The sequence below is a fragment of the Lygodium microphyllum genome, chromosome 18 (genome assembly GCF_053477565.2).
Source record: "Lygodium microphyllum isolate KBCC chromosome 18, Lygodium_microphyllum_v1.1.10, whole genome shotgun sequence".
NCBI classification, from domain to species: domain Eukaryota; kingdom Viridiplantae; phylum Streptophyta; class Polypodiopsida; order Schizaeales; family Lygodiaceae; genus Lygodium; species Lygodium microphyllum.
In genome coordinates, this window is record NC_141152.1 from 17,588,248 (window position 1) to 17,603,519 (window position 15,272).

Sequence of the window (15,272 nt, forward strand, 5' to 3'; positions counted from 1 at the left end):
ATTTTTTACCAGTTATACTAAGAGCAAAAAAGGCGCCCAGAGTCCTTGATTGAATTTGCACACTTCGCAAACTGGGTTTATGTTTTTTTTTTTTTTTTGGATTTACTACTGACGCTGGGTTTACTTTTGGTCAGGGTCAGAATCATGCGTTTTCAAAAGGGACACCGCCAAAACCATTCAATGGCAATGTGGGCCCACAAAATTTTAGATGTGGTCTGACAACGTGACAAGGTTTGGTGGATTCCACACACTTATTTCATGTGGAATAACGGTCATTCCACCAAACCCGAGGTCACCGGCTAGTCGAGTTTACTAGCATGGCTGGGTTTACTATCACCAAACTCACGGCATAACTCCCGAAAAATCCGCTCTTTCCATTGTGCTAGGTTTACTTAGTGGGTTGGGATTATAGTGTTTTATGGGTTTACTTCTTCGTGGATCGACGGCGTAGATTCAGGAGGGGTCTTGAGGTGGCTCATGCACCGGTGATCCCATCTCTCGGGGGTCATAAAGACCTTGTGGGAGATAGTCCTAAGGGAGGAGGAGGAGAACTTTTTTTTCTCTCTCCTCAAGAACGGCCTAGCCTTCGTGCCACCCACTATCACCTAAGCATCCATACTAGTAAATTTCTCGCATTGGAAAAAGGCCATTGCTGCCCATCCCGTCAGCATGCCGTGGCCGGCACTTCTACTAAAAGGTTCGAGACCTAACCTTTGACAATTGGCACTTAATAATATGTGCCCCTAAAAGGCCAGGGTTAGCACAAATTAAGATTGATGGCGCTTGGGATTGACGCGTGTCGGGGAAGTGACTTGGACTTCGGTTTGATTTTGGAACGAGGGAGACGACGATAGGGCGGGGGGCTTGGAAGGCGGAGGCGAGAGAGAGCGCGAGGGACAAAGACAGAAGGAACAGAAGACGAGCCAGAAGGTTCTGGGGCTCCTCTATCACTCACATTCGATTTCCTGCCCTTTCCCACGGCTTCTACACAAATCCTGTCCATCTTCTTCTGTGTGCGCCTATTTATCGTCATCATGAGCTTCCGTGCTGATGGTTTCTCTGGTAAGAATCAGGTGGTAAGGAGCACATTCTCTGCCATTTCCTGCTTTCTGTGTTCTCTGTTATGTTTCGCTTCGTGCTACCACACCTGCTTGTAAGAAGCCTTGCCATGTCGAAGTCCGAGGGTAAGGCTGTCGGCATTGACCTTGGCACCACATACAGCTGCGTTGGCGTATGGCAGTATGACCGTGTTGAGATCATCCCCAACGACCAGGGCAACCGTACCACCCCTTCTTATGTGGCCTTCACAGACACAGAGCGGCTTGTTGGCGATGCAGCCAAGAATCAAGTCGCCATCAATCCCCAGAACACAGTTTTTGGTAAGCTGTCAGCTTTTGCTTCGTGAATCTGTCACTGTAATTTTATGTCTTTTGCAGTACCTATAATTGAATGCATAAGAAACAGAGGAATAATCTACTTGTAATGCAGTATTGCGGAGGACAAATATGATGCAGATCTTCATATTTTGATACTGTAGTTCGGTCCAATTTTGCATACTCTCTCTCGCTCATAGCTTATTGGGTGTTTAGAAGAGCAAATTCAATCCAATTCGATTCAGCATTCAGTGCAGTTTACCTGATGCTATGCCTAGCTAAATTTTGCTAATTGCTCATGAATTTTCTCGTTCAAGGGCTTTTCTTTTGTGCATGCTGGAATTGGCTATTTGCATAGATAATCCATGTAGTGATTGGGCTGCATGACACCCCACCTGCGCGCGCCCCCCCCAAATGCCCTGCCCTTTTTTATACAGATGCAAAGCGCCTTATGGGACGCCGCTACAGTGATCACTCTGTTCAGAATGATATGAAGTTATGGCCTTTCAAGGTCATCCAGGGCCCTGGTGACAAGCCTTTGATCGTGGTAAGATACAAAGGAGAGGAGAAACAGTTTACTCCAGAAGAAATTTCATCCATGATTCTCGTCTACATGAGGGACATATCAGAAGCCTATCTAGGGCAACCTGTGAAGAATGCAGTAATCACTATCCCTGAGCAAAGAGAACTCTTTCATCTACATCATAAACAACTATTGAAGTTGACTCTCTGTACGAAGGTGTTGATTTTTACAGTACAATCACAAGAGCTAGATTTGAAGAGCTCTGCATGGACTTGTTCCTGAAATGCATGGAAATTGTTGAGAAATGTCTGTGGGATGCAGAGATGGACAAAAGCCAGATACATGAGATTGTGCTGGTAGGTGGTACTACTCGCATACCCAAGGTGCAGCAAATGCTGCAGGATTTCTTCAACGGCAAGGAGCTATGCAAGAGCATCAATCCTGATGAGGCAGTGGCATATGGTGCGGCAGTGCAGGCAGCAATATTGATGGGAGAGGGTGATGAGAAGGTCAAGAGTTTGCTGTTACTAGATGTAACACCTTTAAGTTTGGGCCTGGAGACTGCTGGGGGTGTGATGACAACACTCGTACCAAGGAACACAGCAGCAGGTCTTTTCAACGTATTCTGATAATCAGCCAGGAGTTCTGATTCAAGTATATGAAGGGGAGAGAGCTCGAACCAAGGACAACAATCTTCTGGGGAAGTTCGAGCTCAGTGGCATACCCCCTGCTCCCAGAGGAGTTCCTCAAATCAATGTCACATTTGACATTAACGCCAATGGAATCCTCAATGTTTCTGCAGAAGATAAGACAGCGGGTGTAAAGAACAGAATCACTATCACAAATGACAAGGGAAGACTTAGTGCAGAAGATATTGAGAAGATGGTTCGTGATGCAGAGAAGTACAAGGCTGACGATGAGGAAGTAAAGAGGAAAATAGAGGCAAAGAATTCTCTTGAGAATTACGTGTACAGCATGAGGAACACTATCAAGGATGAGAAATTTTCTGGGAAGCTAGACCCTGCTGACAAGGAGAAGATTGAGAAGGCTATAAACGAGACCACTGAGTGGTTGGATCGTAATCAGCTTGCAGAAGTGGACGAGTTTGAGGACAAGATGAAAGGGCTGGAGAATCTGTGCAACCCAATAATTTCAAAGGCGTATCAAGGTGGAGCAAGGGGGGAAATACCTATGTCCGGTGGGTACCCTGGTGCTGGGGGTGCGAATACATACGGTGGGAGCAGTGGAAATACAGGTTCTGGGCCTAAAATTGAAGAGGTGGATTGAGTCTTTCTTAGTAGATGTCTCTGAAATTGGGACCTGCAGATGCAAAATTTCCAGATGCTTTTACGTTAGTTCCTGTAGACAGGCCCATATGATGTTTGCATAAATAAAACGTGTTGGGATTAGACTTTAAAGCTTGTCCAGCCTTAGTAGTGTTTTTGTAAATAGGAGTCTGCTATAGATGTTTCAGAGTTCCAAGTGTGTTTCACTCTTTCGAGTCGTTAATGTATATATTGGGGCTGTCAGAGCAGTGTTGAACTGGCCGATTTTGGGCAACTCTAAACGAGAGTTGACCAACTTGCCGGAACCTGTATTTGCATGGAGATAATATACAAAGCTTTTGTCATCCTGCTTTTGTGAAACTGGCCTGCAAGTTCTGTACATGCCATTCTGTATTATTATTATTATAAAGTGTGTGAAGCTACGAATCCATAAAACCTGATGCAGATTACGGCAGATAAAATACACAGCACCTCACCGAGCAGCAGCTTGAACCGAGCTTCCTCGAGCTCTTGGTTTTGCAGCATCTCACATAGCCATATAAGTCCACTTGCCAGCAAGTCGTCCCCACTGTAGCTTGCCAAGAGAGAACAAAAGCTGCGTGATTAAAGATCACATCATTTCTAACCTTCATCGGACAACCAGCAGAACTAAATTCTGGGAGAGGGAGAGATTTTTTCCTTGCTAATTTCCACGCCAGGAGACCTCCAGATGAACCCCAAAAGTCTCTTCGAAAATTAATTTCCCAATCACGAGGCTGACCCCGCCCCACTTGGCACCGGGAGTCAAATGACCAACCAGCTGCCTTCTGTCAGACCCATAGCACGCTGAATCCTGATGCCCTTTGGAAGACTAAATCTTCCCTTTTTGCTTTCTAAAAGTAGAAATAGAGCCATTAACTAGCGTGTCCTGAAATCTTAGAAGAGAGAGTTGGCAGCGTGCACCTTCATAGGCCGGAATAGCCAGGGTTGTTGGTTGCGCGCGTTACTGCATGAAGCATAAAACTCCGGTGCACCACCAGATCATCGTGGCCTCAGGAAGAGATCCACGAACGAAGTGAGGACCGTAACTTTTATTGACGGGTCTATCGCATCTACAAAAGTCTTATCCCTCCGATTAGAAACGTAAGGCGATGAATACTCAATAGGAATCCTTTGTTAAGGTCATTCATGTGGCAAGGGAGTCGGTGAAGAAGATCAGTAGTTGAGATGGGAGTTTGCTTGAGATGTAGATTGAAAAGGCAGCACTTGTAACCCAGGAAGAGGGAGAACCCCACCAAAGGAAAGTTGTGAGGAAGAAGAGCCAAGGTGGTCCCCTTTCGCAACCCATTGAGAAACCCCCTTTGAAGGAAATAGGAGTCCATAAACTCATGGATGATGGCCTCCGAGGTAGTCTTTCGAATAGGTAGCAAAAGCCCTTGAAATTGAATAGAAGAGGGATGGCAGGGAGGGGAATCACAAATTGTCTCCTTGATTCGCACGGTGGAACATGTATCCTTGGAGTTACATGAGGGATAAACAATGTGTAGCTCCAAGGGAGCCTTGGGTGAGTGATAGTCTCTATCTATTGATGGAGTTGGCTTCAAAGTTGAAGGTGGTGGTGAATGGCCACTCTCTCTCAATGGAGTAGACTGTGATGTTGTCGAGGGTCATGGAAGCCAGTAAACCTCAAGGTAGGTAGGGGGAACCTACATGTCCACTTTGGCTCCCTCTCTAGGAGGGCTTATAGTCTCGTGAGGCCTCAAAGTCTCTTGACGCTTGAAAGGAGTTGGTGCATGTCATGGGTGTCATAGCCTTAAGCATGCAATTCTGTTAGTTGATGCAAAACGATCTCTTATTACCCAAAACAGTGAGGTGGCACAAGGAGTATTGATAGGTAGATGCATATACTAAGTTGGGGTAGGGAGCAAAAGCTAATTATAAAGCTTTGGTGGAGTGAGGTGGCTTGCTGTAGAAGGTGCACTTAGTGGTCCATGCTCCATCCTATAGGCGAAAAAGCTGTTAAGAAACAAGAAGATTTGCAGGGAGAAGCATAGAGTGTACGACAAACATTGTGACAAAGAGAACTCAAAAACACAAAAGAAGAATGATGGATGATGAACATTGAATCATGTTGATACAATTGAGTTGAGCTTAGAGATGATTGTATTATTAGGCCGTAGCAACACATAGAGGGGATATGCAGTGTGGAGTAAAGTGTAGTCCTTCATATAGAGAGTTCCTCTACAGAGGGAGTGAAATATGGTCCTATGAGTAGTGGGGAAGATGAAGGACGACAATAGAGGGAGCACATAGTCCTGAGGAGCTATCAGAGATGAAGTACATAAATGCTGAACTTTCTCCAAGATGATAGTTGCTATCAAGGCGACCTTTGGGTGGCCAACTGGAGAATAAAACACAAGAATCTTTGATGAAGATGTCTTCATGTGAGTGGCTACAAACATGTGACTAATGGGAAAAGCTTGTGTGAGAGGAAAACACAAAAACACAAAGCCTAATGTCAAGTTGATGAAGAGGGTGTAGTTGGTTGTAGACAGCTTGAATTTGTTATAAACACAACCTTAGACTATGGTTGATGGCGCTAGGAGCTATCATCTAGGTGTTGGGGTGGTAGTAGAAGTAACAGACAATCAAGATTACTACAATTTATTATGCTTGGAGGAGTGAAATCAGCAAACACAGTAGTGGAAAATAATGAAGAATAGGTCAGCAAGATGTGTGGGCTCAAAATGTAGCATTCTAGATTGTCATCAAGATGTGTAAACTCAAAATGTAGCAATCTAGAGTATCACCATGATGTGTGGACTCAAAATCTAGCAATCTAGATTGTCTAGAGCTAATGACAATGTGAAGAACAATAAATTATTCATGGTGCCCGAAACTCGACCTCGAGAGAGAGAAGCCACTAGCTATATGCCTCCATGTTGGTAAGAATGTGAAGGGATGCCTTATCCTAGGTCTCGAGCGAGAGGACACTCATCTCTATGCGAGATAAGATGTGGCAACATAGCCGCCAAGTCATGGCTTAAACATCCATGGCTCTGATCTAGGTAGAGCTTGTAGATCTTGGGTGATTGAGGGGAGAGCACAAGGCTAACCCCCCATCCAAGGATAAATGGAAGAAAAGTTTTTTCACCACTATGTGAAGAAATGCACGAGCAGTAATCTCCTCTAAAACCGAAGGAAGAAGATCCCCCTCTTAATGGAGATAGTGAACATAAAAACTCATTAATCACGGGCTCTTGAGTGTTTGATGACAAAGAAAGGACCACCATTGTTGTTGAAGAAGGTATCTAAGGCTACAATGGAACAAATGCTAGATAGCTCCTAGAGGTGACCTCTCGAATGGTATCATAGATAATCTCCTTGATGCTCTCATTGGAGTATGTGTCCATGGAGCCATACAAGGGAGAGGGAATGGGTAGTTCCTTGAGAGCCATGGATGGTTGATAGCCTTTATCTTTCAACGAAGTAGACTGCAGAGTCGAAGTGGGTGGCAAACAATCATTGTCTTGAAATGGAGGAGACTACGAAGCTAAGGGAGTGGAAGAACCTCTATGTTTTTATGAAGTGGATTGTTGAGCTAAAGGTCATCTTCATAGCATGTTGTGGGGGCCCCTGGGAGAGCTTATTACCTCATGAGGTCTTAGAGCCTCCTTTTTCTTGCAAGGGCTTAGCGTGCATTGTATGCATCTTGTTGCCTTGAACATAAAATTGTGATAGTTGATGTAGAATGATCTCTATTGCCTAGGATGGTGAGGTGTCACAAGGAGTGTCGTGAACTAGATGCATATACTCTAATGGGATAGGGAGCAAAGGCCAATGATAACAATATGTGGTGGTGTGACCATTCCTGCCATAGCAGGAGCAACTAGTGGTTTGTGCTTCTATTTTTGGAAAAGCCATTTCATCGATGTCAAACTTGCAAAGGGAGTGTAGGAGAAAGAACAAGATAATGGTATCCTAAATGGTGCATTGGAAATAAATAAGAGTCTATTATGTGAGAGTGTTGTCGATCTTGCAACCTTTATTCGCAAAGAATGAGGTCTTTTAGCTCTTAGAGCACCTCTGCTCTAAAACCATGTTGAGAAATGGTACAATTTGAACTTTATGGGGAGAAACATAGTGTGCATGACGAACATTGTGACAAAGAAAACACACAAAAAAAAAGAAGAATAATGAAGAATAACAAACATTGAATCACATTGAATGAATAATCCTTATACAATGAATCTAATCTCATAAATGGTTGCATTGTCCTAAGCTAATCAGCGATTGCACTTGGAAGACATCTACATTGTGAAGGGAGTGAAATCCAATTCTTCATGTAGAGGTGATGATGAGGAAAATAGTTTCTTTATGGAGGGAGAAAAATGTAGTCCTCTAGGCAATGGAATGTTGGAATAGAGTCTAGACATTGGAAGAAGAAGGATAGTACTAGAAGAGCAGGATGCAATCCTCGAGTTATAAAAAATGAAGAACATGTTGAAATCTCTTCAAGATGATGGTTATCGTCAAGGCAACTGTTGTGCATCCAAGTAGAGAAGAAAACACACGAATGTCAGATAAAGATCTCTTAGTGTAAGTGGTTGTAGATAGGTGATTGCTAGGTAGCCTTTCAAGAGATGAGTAAACACAAAAACATAAGTGTCTAACGTATGGCTGATGAATAGGGTGTAGGCTAATGTAGAGGCTTGAATCTACTGCAAATGCAACCTCTAGAAGGGCTGATGGCTAGGGACTGTCACCAGGATGCTGGAGTGGTAACAGGAGCTAAAAACACACAATGCAGATGTAGACAACGATATGCTATACCAATCCAAAGAGGAGTGAAATTAGCACATGTAGCAATGGAAAAGTATGAAGAATAGGTCACCAAGCTATATGGACTCAAAACACAACAATGTGGAGAATCTAGAGCTAATGGCATCATGAAGAAGACCTCCATAATGAAGTTGCCGACCAATATGGTGTCATGATCAATTGCATAGGACCACAAATTGGGACTTTTACTAGGATAGGGCTTTGGATAGTAGTAATAAAGGGATGAGGTTGAAAGTGTGGTGGAGCAAATGAGCTAACAAAGAATGAATAAGATCGAATGAGGATGGATGTGAACAATAATTTCGATACCTTATTTATTAGCATACCCCTCTCATTAAATTAACTATGGTGGCTCTTGGATTGTTTAGGGTGGTGCCCAAAAATATATTAAACATTTTTAGGATTGTAAATGGAGATCAAAATAGGAATTAATGTAATAAAATGTAACTTTAATGACTTTATGATCTCAATAGAAGCCATAGCACGAGTGTGTCGATCAATAATAGGAGGCTAGAAGGGAGAAAAAATGAAGTTACTCTCAACATAAGTAGATCTACAAGCTAAAGGTATCTCCATTTGATGCATTGCCTATGTACAATGTAAGATTGGTGGCCAAAGGATTTAAGCAAGAGAATGGGATTGACTTTGATGAGATCATCTCACTAGTAGTCAAGATGACCGCCCCTTGTATGGTCCTTGCTTTGGTTGCCAAAGAGGAAATAGGGTTGGTTTAGATGGATATAAAGACTGCTTTCTTGCATGGGGACTTGCATGAGAAGTTGACAGGGACTTGCATGGTGTAAGTTGCATAAGAGCTTATATGGTTTGAAATAGACTTCCATGTAATGGTATCATAAGCTTGATGCCTTTATGCACTCTCAAGGGATACAGTAGAAGTGAGACCAATTACTGGCAAGGAGTAGTTGATGTGTAAGCTACATAAGAGCTTGTATAATTTGAAATAGGCTCACATGTAATGGCATCATAAGTTTGATGCCTTTATGCAGTCTTAGGGGATATACTAGAAGTGCGACTGATTACTACCTATTTATAAAGAAGACTCGTGATGGTAGCCTTATAATCTTGATTCTTTATGAGGGATGGCATGCTAATTACTAGGAGCTCAATCATGCATGTGGATGCTTTGAAGAAAAGGTTGCATGAAACCTTTGACAATAAGGACTTGGGAAATGTTGGTCACATTTTTGCTATGCATATTATGCAAGGTGGAGATGAAAAGAAACTATATTTGTCTCATAAGAAATACATTGGAAATATATTCGAGCATTTCAATATGGAGAGGAGGAAGGCTATTAGTGTTCCATTGCCTCCCATATTTGAAGCTTAGCTAGGAGGACATGGATGATCAAAAGGTTGAAATGGCTAAGATTCCTTGCGTGCAACCATAGTTGGTAGCTTGATGTACACCATGGTTGCTAAATGTCTACATATTTTTTATGTAGTGGGAGTTGTTAGTAGGTATTTGGAAAATCTGTTGAGATTTACAATCACACCCATTGTGGCCTCTTTGTATGAGGCAGTTTAGGTTGAAGACATGCAGGCTGTAGGAATCCCATATGCATAGAGAGGAAGACCATCTCTATATAACATTGCACTTGGATGTCACTTTCATATATATATGATGAATGCAATATCATGATTATTTACCATTTCAGTTAGTGTCTTGGTCATTGTCATTCTCATACTCAAGATTGTCTTTATGAGTCCAAGCTTCCATCTTAGAACCTAATTCACTTGAGTAACAGTTGGTCTCTTCAATCTATGTCATCATGAACATTCTCTTTGCATTCCATCCGCCATAGCCATGCTCTAGATCCCACGTCTTTTATCATGGTATCAGAGCTCAGTTGAGCATGGCACTGCCTCTCCAGTCTCTTCTCACCTCTGATCATCTCTACTCAGCTCACATCTAGCTCAGGCACTCATTTTCAACTCCATCTTCATCTTGACCTTGAGTCTGCCATAGCCAAACAGTACATACCTTTGTTGGAGCTTCTTGATCTCCTCATCTAGGTTATAACTCTTGAAGCTTTCATCTAGGGATATCTTCCCTAGGTCAGGGTGCTCCTCCTTGGTCCATCACAGTTTGACATTACTTGTCGCTGAGCCCAGCATTGCGTGGATTTCCTGTCGCTATTTGAAGTGCACCTGTTGATGGTTGTACGACTGGATCTCCGTGTGTGTGCTGTAATTTACCTTATGCTAATAGGGCATTTGAAGCCTACCACATGAGCTTCCTCCTGACAAATTTTGAGCTCAAATGCTTCACTCTAGTTGCTGTAATCAAGAAAAAAACCAGAAACCCTAGAGTTGGTAGCCATAGCCAACTTCTCAAAAGTTTCATCTTTACATCAAGTTCTTCTTCCACCTCATTTGCTCATTCCTTGAGACTCAAAACATCCACTGCCACTCTGATCTATTTCACTACCCCACTCAAATCATCAAGAAAGGGATGTGTTTTTTGGAAGACTTGAAGATCAAGCATCCATAGCTTACTTCCATAGCCACAAGCACCAAAGCTTCAAGTTTACTTCATTCTCTCATTCCTACCACTTAAACCATGCTACTGCCACTCAAATCCATTGATTACCCCCATCAAATCAGTGAGGAGGGGAGACCTTGGAAGATTTAAAGATTTAAAGACCTTCATCAAGCAAAAGATCAACATCAAGAATCATCATCTTCAACCCTAGTATCTCTTGATACTACAGTGTGCCTTCACATTATTGTCTTGTGTCCTTTGACATATTCAAGAATCAACTCATTGCTAGTTTGATCTCACTTACTTGATATTGATGTCAATGACAAACAAGAAGATCTCTATGTGGAGACACTTCATGAAGAGTAACATGACGTGTGTTGCTTATCTACAATATATAAAAGATTTTTGTGATCTACTTGTAGGAAGTCAAAAAGCTGCCTATATCCAAATGCCATCAATATTTCCATTTGTAGAAATACCTACTACCTTGGAGAAAATGCAAGATTTTGAAGTCATTTCTTTTGCCTCAAGGATGATACCTTTGCTTGAGGGGAACATGAACATGAAGATTGATGCAATTGTTATAAGCAAAGTCAATGAAGAAGCATACCAGGAGAACCTAGAAGAAGAGGACCAAAAGATCAAAGCGGTGGACACTAAAGCTGCAAGCAAAGTGAAGAGCAAGTACAAGATCAAGCTGGACTACATCAACAAGAAGACATGTGAATATCTATGTCAAAAGAAATGCTGAAAACTGCAAGGGCCTGACGGTCCTTGACCCAAATTTTTACTAAACTTTTTCCAAACTTGTAATGCTTAGCCCAAATGCATTTATCATAAGCTTGTAAACTCCTAATGTAGCCATGTACTATAGCCTCTGTACACTTTGTGAAGCCCATGTTACATCCTCTGGATGACCACCATGTTTGTGGTACCCAGAGTTAGCCTTTTTTGCAATAGCTTATAGTGTTTTGCCATCCTATGGTGTGCCCACACTTTGTAGGTGTTGCTTTCACTAAAGCCTCTACACACTTTGTACTTTCTGGTTATGATTGAGGAGGGGTGTTGAGATTTACAATCACACCCACTATGGCCTCTTTGTATGAGGCAATTTAGGCTGAAGACATGTAGGTTGCAGGAATCCCATATGTATAGAGAGGAAGACTCTATATAACATTGTACTTGGATGTCACTTTCTTATATATATGATGAATGCAATATCATGATGATTTACCGTTTTAGGTAGTGTCTTGGTCATTGTCAATCTCATACTCAAGATTGTCGTTATGAGTCCAAGCTTCCATCTTGGAACCTAATTCACTTGAGTAACAATTGGTCTCTTCAGTCTATGTCATCATGAACATTCTCTTTGTGTTCCATCCACCATAGCCATGCTCTAGATCCCACATCTTTTATCAAAATCCTGGTAAGAAGCATTGGGAGACAATAAAGAGTATCATGAGATACTTGAACTATACTAGATCTACATGCATATGCTTTGAAAGAAAGGATGTATTTGTTCTTGGATATGCATATACTAATTTTTTAAGGAGTGTAGACTCTAGGAGCTCTTCTATAGGTTTCGACTTCACTTTCACATGTAGATACTTTGAAAGAAAGGATATATTTTTTCTTGGATATGTAGATGCTAATTTTGCAAGGAGTGTAGACTCTAGGAGCTCTTCTATAGGTTTCGACTTCACTTTCACATGTGGTGTAGTCTCTTGGTTCACTCAATTGTAGCCATGTACGACTTTATTTACTATTGAGGCAGAGTATGTTATAGCCCCACTGAGGTATATAAGGAAACTATATGGATTACTCATCTAGTGGAAGACGTCAATATAGTAGAGGAAGTACCTACATTACACTATGATAGTTAGAGTGCCATTTAGTTGGCATATAACACTATCTTTCATGCAAAAATAAAGGATATTAAGGTGATGTATCACTTCATCAGGGAGATTCTTAAGAACAAGTGCATTGAGCTTGTTAATATCCATACAAATTATAATCTTGCATATCTTCTCATAAAGAGCCTTCGTCTTGAACTCTTTGTACACTATAGGTTGCTAATGGGCATTAGATAGCATCTTCACTTTCTTCTTATACTCCCAAAACTGTGCATTGGCCTTTGAGTGGGAGGTTGTTGGGATAAAGGCCAATTTCCTATAGTGGGGCAGGCACCCTTTGTATAGGTACACACTGTATAGTTGTATATAAGTGAAGATAACAAATAATAATGGTACAATCCATTTTATGCCCCCATAACTCACGTTTTTCTCTCTTTATACCCTCTTACACTCCATAGCATCTATTTTACATCCCAATGTTGCTTCCCTCTCAATATTTTTCGTGTTCATCCTTTTGGAACCTCTATGTCATCAATAGATTGCTATGTTTTTGTTGATATAGTTTTTTCCATCAATGGACATTCTTGTTCTTACCATTTTAGACCCTGGAAGTCATCCTTTTAATCACCCACAACTATGGAGAATTGCATTTTTCTCCCTTCAATATTGTCCATCTTCATTTGATGTCTTCTTGAATATCTCCTTGCTCGAAGGATTGTGTTTAGCTCCCTCCACATAATAGTCTCCTTCACAAGAGCTATGGTCTAATCAACTAGGACAATGGAGTTTATTTTGAGCCATGTTGTCAACTTGAGACCTTAGCCTTAATCCCAAAGAGATGAAGGACAAAGTCCCTCATTGTATCATAATTAGATTTGTTTCATCATTCCATTCATTTTCTCACCAAGTTCATTTAATACTTTTGTTTGTCATACATTCTCTTCTCTCCACTATAAACCTTGATGCTTTTTTCCATTCACTTAAAGTGATCTTAGGGTGTCCTATATTGATCACATTTTTGTTGTCTTGAAGATGCCATACATTTTATAAGACAAAAGAAGATCAATTTGGCATTGAGAAGTGTATATCCACAATGCCAACACTGTTGCATGCATATTTATTTCCAAAGAGAACACATCCTCTCTTTCTAGCATCATAAATAGAGAACCATTCTCTATGTGGAGTAACACGAGATGATGCTCCAAATCCAAATTCCTATTTTAAGACATGGCATTATCCGTGGAAACTAAGAATGCACCATTGAAAGAGGATACATATAAAACATCACCATCATCATTGCTACATGCATTTAACTCTTCTATCTTTGACTTGCTTTTCTCTTCCTTTTTGCCATCATCCTCATTTACCTTTTTTCCTTTTTGCTTGCTCTTCCACTTGAAGTAATCAATTTTTCATGTGTCCCTTTTTAGTACAAAATTAGCATTCCATATCCTTTTGTTGAGCCACTTTCTCCTTGATTTTCTGCTCTCACGAGAGTTCCCCCTAGCATTTGCTTCCTATGACCACAAGTGCATTGGAGCTCTTTGACCTTATATCATCTTTCTTTTCACCTCCTTAGTGAGAAAACTACTCTCCACATTAGCACTCATAAGACCACCTATGCATGCGGAGTTGCTAATGGTAACCCTAAAAGCATCCCAACTCTAAGGCAAGCTAACTAAAAGAAACATACTTTTGACTAAGTTATAGAATGCAAACTTCTAGGATGATAATTGGCCGAAAATAGTATTTAACTCATTTAGACAATTGGACATGGAAGTCCTCTCCATGTAGAGATCAATGAGTTTCTTCGACTAGTATAACAAACTTCGAGAGTGTCAACATAATAGTGGAGTGTGCAAGCTCATCCAATTCCCCTCACACATCTGGATCCATGTACTCTAGCTTAATACCATTATGCCTGGTTGGCTTTACTTGCTTCTTCTAGATTAATACATTGTAGACCTATTCTTTCTAGTATGAGTAGTTTGTTCCATCAATCTTTTTGATATTAAAAAATGCATTATTTGAACCTAATGAAAAATCCATAATGACAAAAATATATATGCACACAAAAAACAATAAGATATATCCAATTGCAAGCTCAAAATAGACCAATAGACTACAATAAAAGGTTACCAAAAAGCCAAGCAATGGTTGTTCAAATATCAAACTGATGTAAAACTAATGTGACAATGATATTTTAGTACTCACAAAGACATGGATTCTCTACAAGCTTTCCCAAGTATTCTAGCTATCTTCTGAGCGTGAAACAATTGTTAGCTTTAAATATATAAGGTGATAAATACACAACAAGATCTCCCATTAAGGATAGTTATATGGCAAGAGAGTTTGTGAAGAAGATCATAATAGTTGAGATGGGAGCCTCCATACCTACATTCTCCTTCCATTGATGCTAACTCATCAATATAGAGTATTCCATGGACCACATTGTCAAATCGAAAACATGATTATTAACCAAAGTTATTGAAATGCAACTTAACTTGAGCATGAGTCACATCAAATCCCAATCAGGTTAATGATCAAATCTTGGGTAAAATTGAAGCCAATAGGATCATGGATTAAAGAAATAACCCCAAATGCCAGACTTCAAATGAGAACCTTTGGCTTGATTTATTCCCAAGGTTTGATAAATATCTTGATCTGATGCACCCCATGAGCAAGTTTCATTGCACAAAAATTTATATGAGTTAGAAAACTTACTTTCTCCAACTCATCCTATAGCTTCAACTTCTGATTTGTTAATGAAGTACCCTTCTAAGTAGAGAGATCCACAAATTTCTTGATAATACAAAACTTAGGCCTCGTCTGAATAGGGCATGTTGCAACGCTTGGAACTTGGCCTAGAAAATAGTATAGTTCACCTTAGATGTGAAATATTATCTTGGGTAG

The 15,272-nt window shown here is 40.8% G+C and overlaps 1 protein-coding gene and 1 pseudogene across 4 annotated transcripts; both read left to right on the plus strand.

The window, feature by feature from the left end:
- Nucleotides 1-779: 779 nt before the first annotated feature.
- LOC148020635 (heat shock 70 kDa protein-like) lies at nt 780-1,823 on the plus strand. 4 transcript variants are annotated; one of them, XM_087698441.1, is made up of 3 exons: nt 780-1,076; nt 1,222-1,379; nt 1,489-1,823. In XM_087698441.1, exons 1-3 carry the CDS (start codon nt 1,051-1,053, stop codon nt 1,527-1,529), a joined length of 225 nt encoding a protein of 74 aa, XP_087554567.1. In that variant the 5' UTR covers nt 780-1,050; the 3' UTR covers nt 1,530-1,823. The 4 variants fall into 4 exon arrangements, 3 of the variants coding, with proteins under 3 accessions (XP_087554567.1, XP_087554568.1, XP_087554566.1); XM_087698442.1 differs by having other exon boundaries at nt 780-1,073; XR_015694574.1 differs by having other exon boundaries at nt 780-1,062; nt 1,222-1,823.
- Nucleotide 1,824: 1 nt separating this feature from the next.
- On the plus strand, nt 1,825-3,548 carry LOC148020636 (heat shock 70 kDa protein-like; annotated as a pseudogene).
- Nucleotides 3,549-15,272: the final 11,724 nt, after the last annotated feature.

Bases quoted from the DNA above. Each gene is read 5' to 3' on its own strand.
- LOC148020635 (XM_087698440.1), top strand. From the start codon at position 1,124: ATGTTTCGCTTCGTGCTACCACACCTGCTTGTAAGAAGCCTTGCCATG. The intron at 1,380-1,488 runs GTAAGCTGTCAG...CTTGTAATGCAG, and splicing joins TCCCCAGAACACAGTTTTTG to TATTGCGGAGGACAAATATG.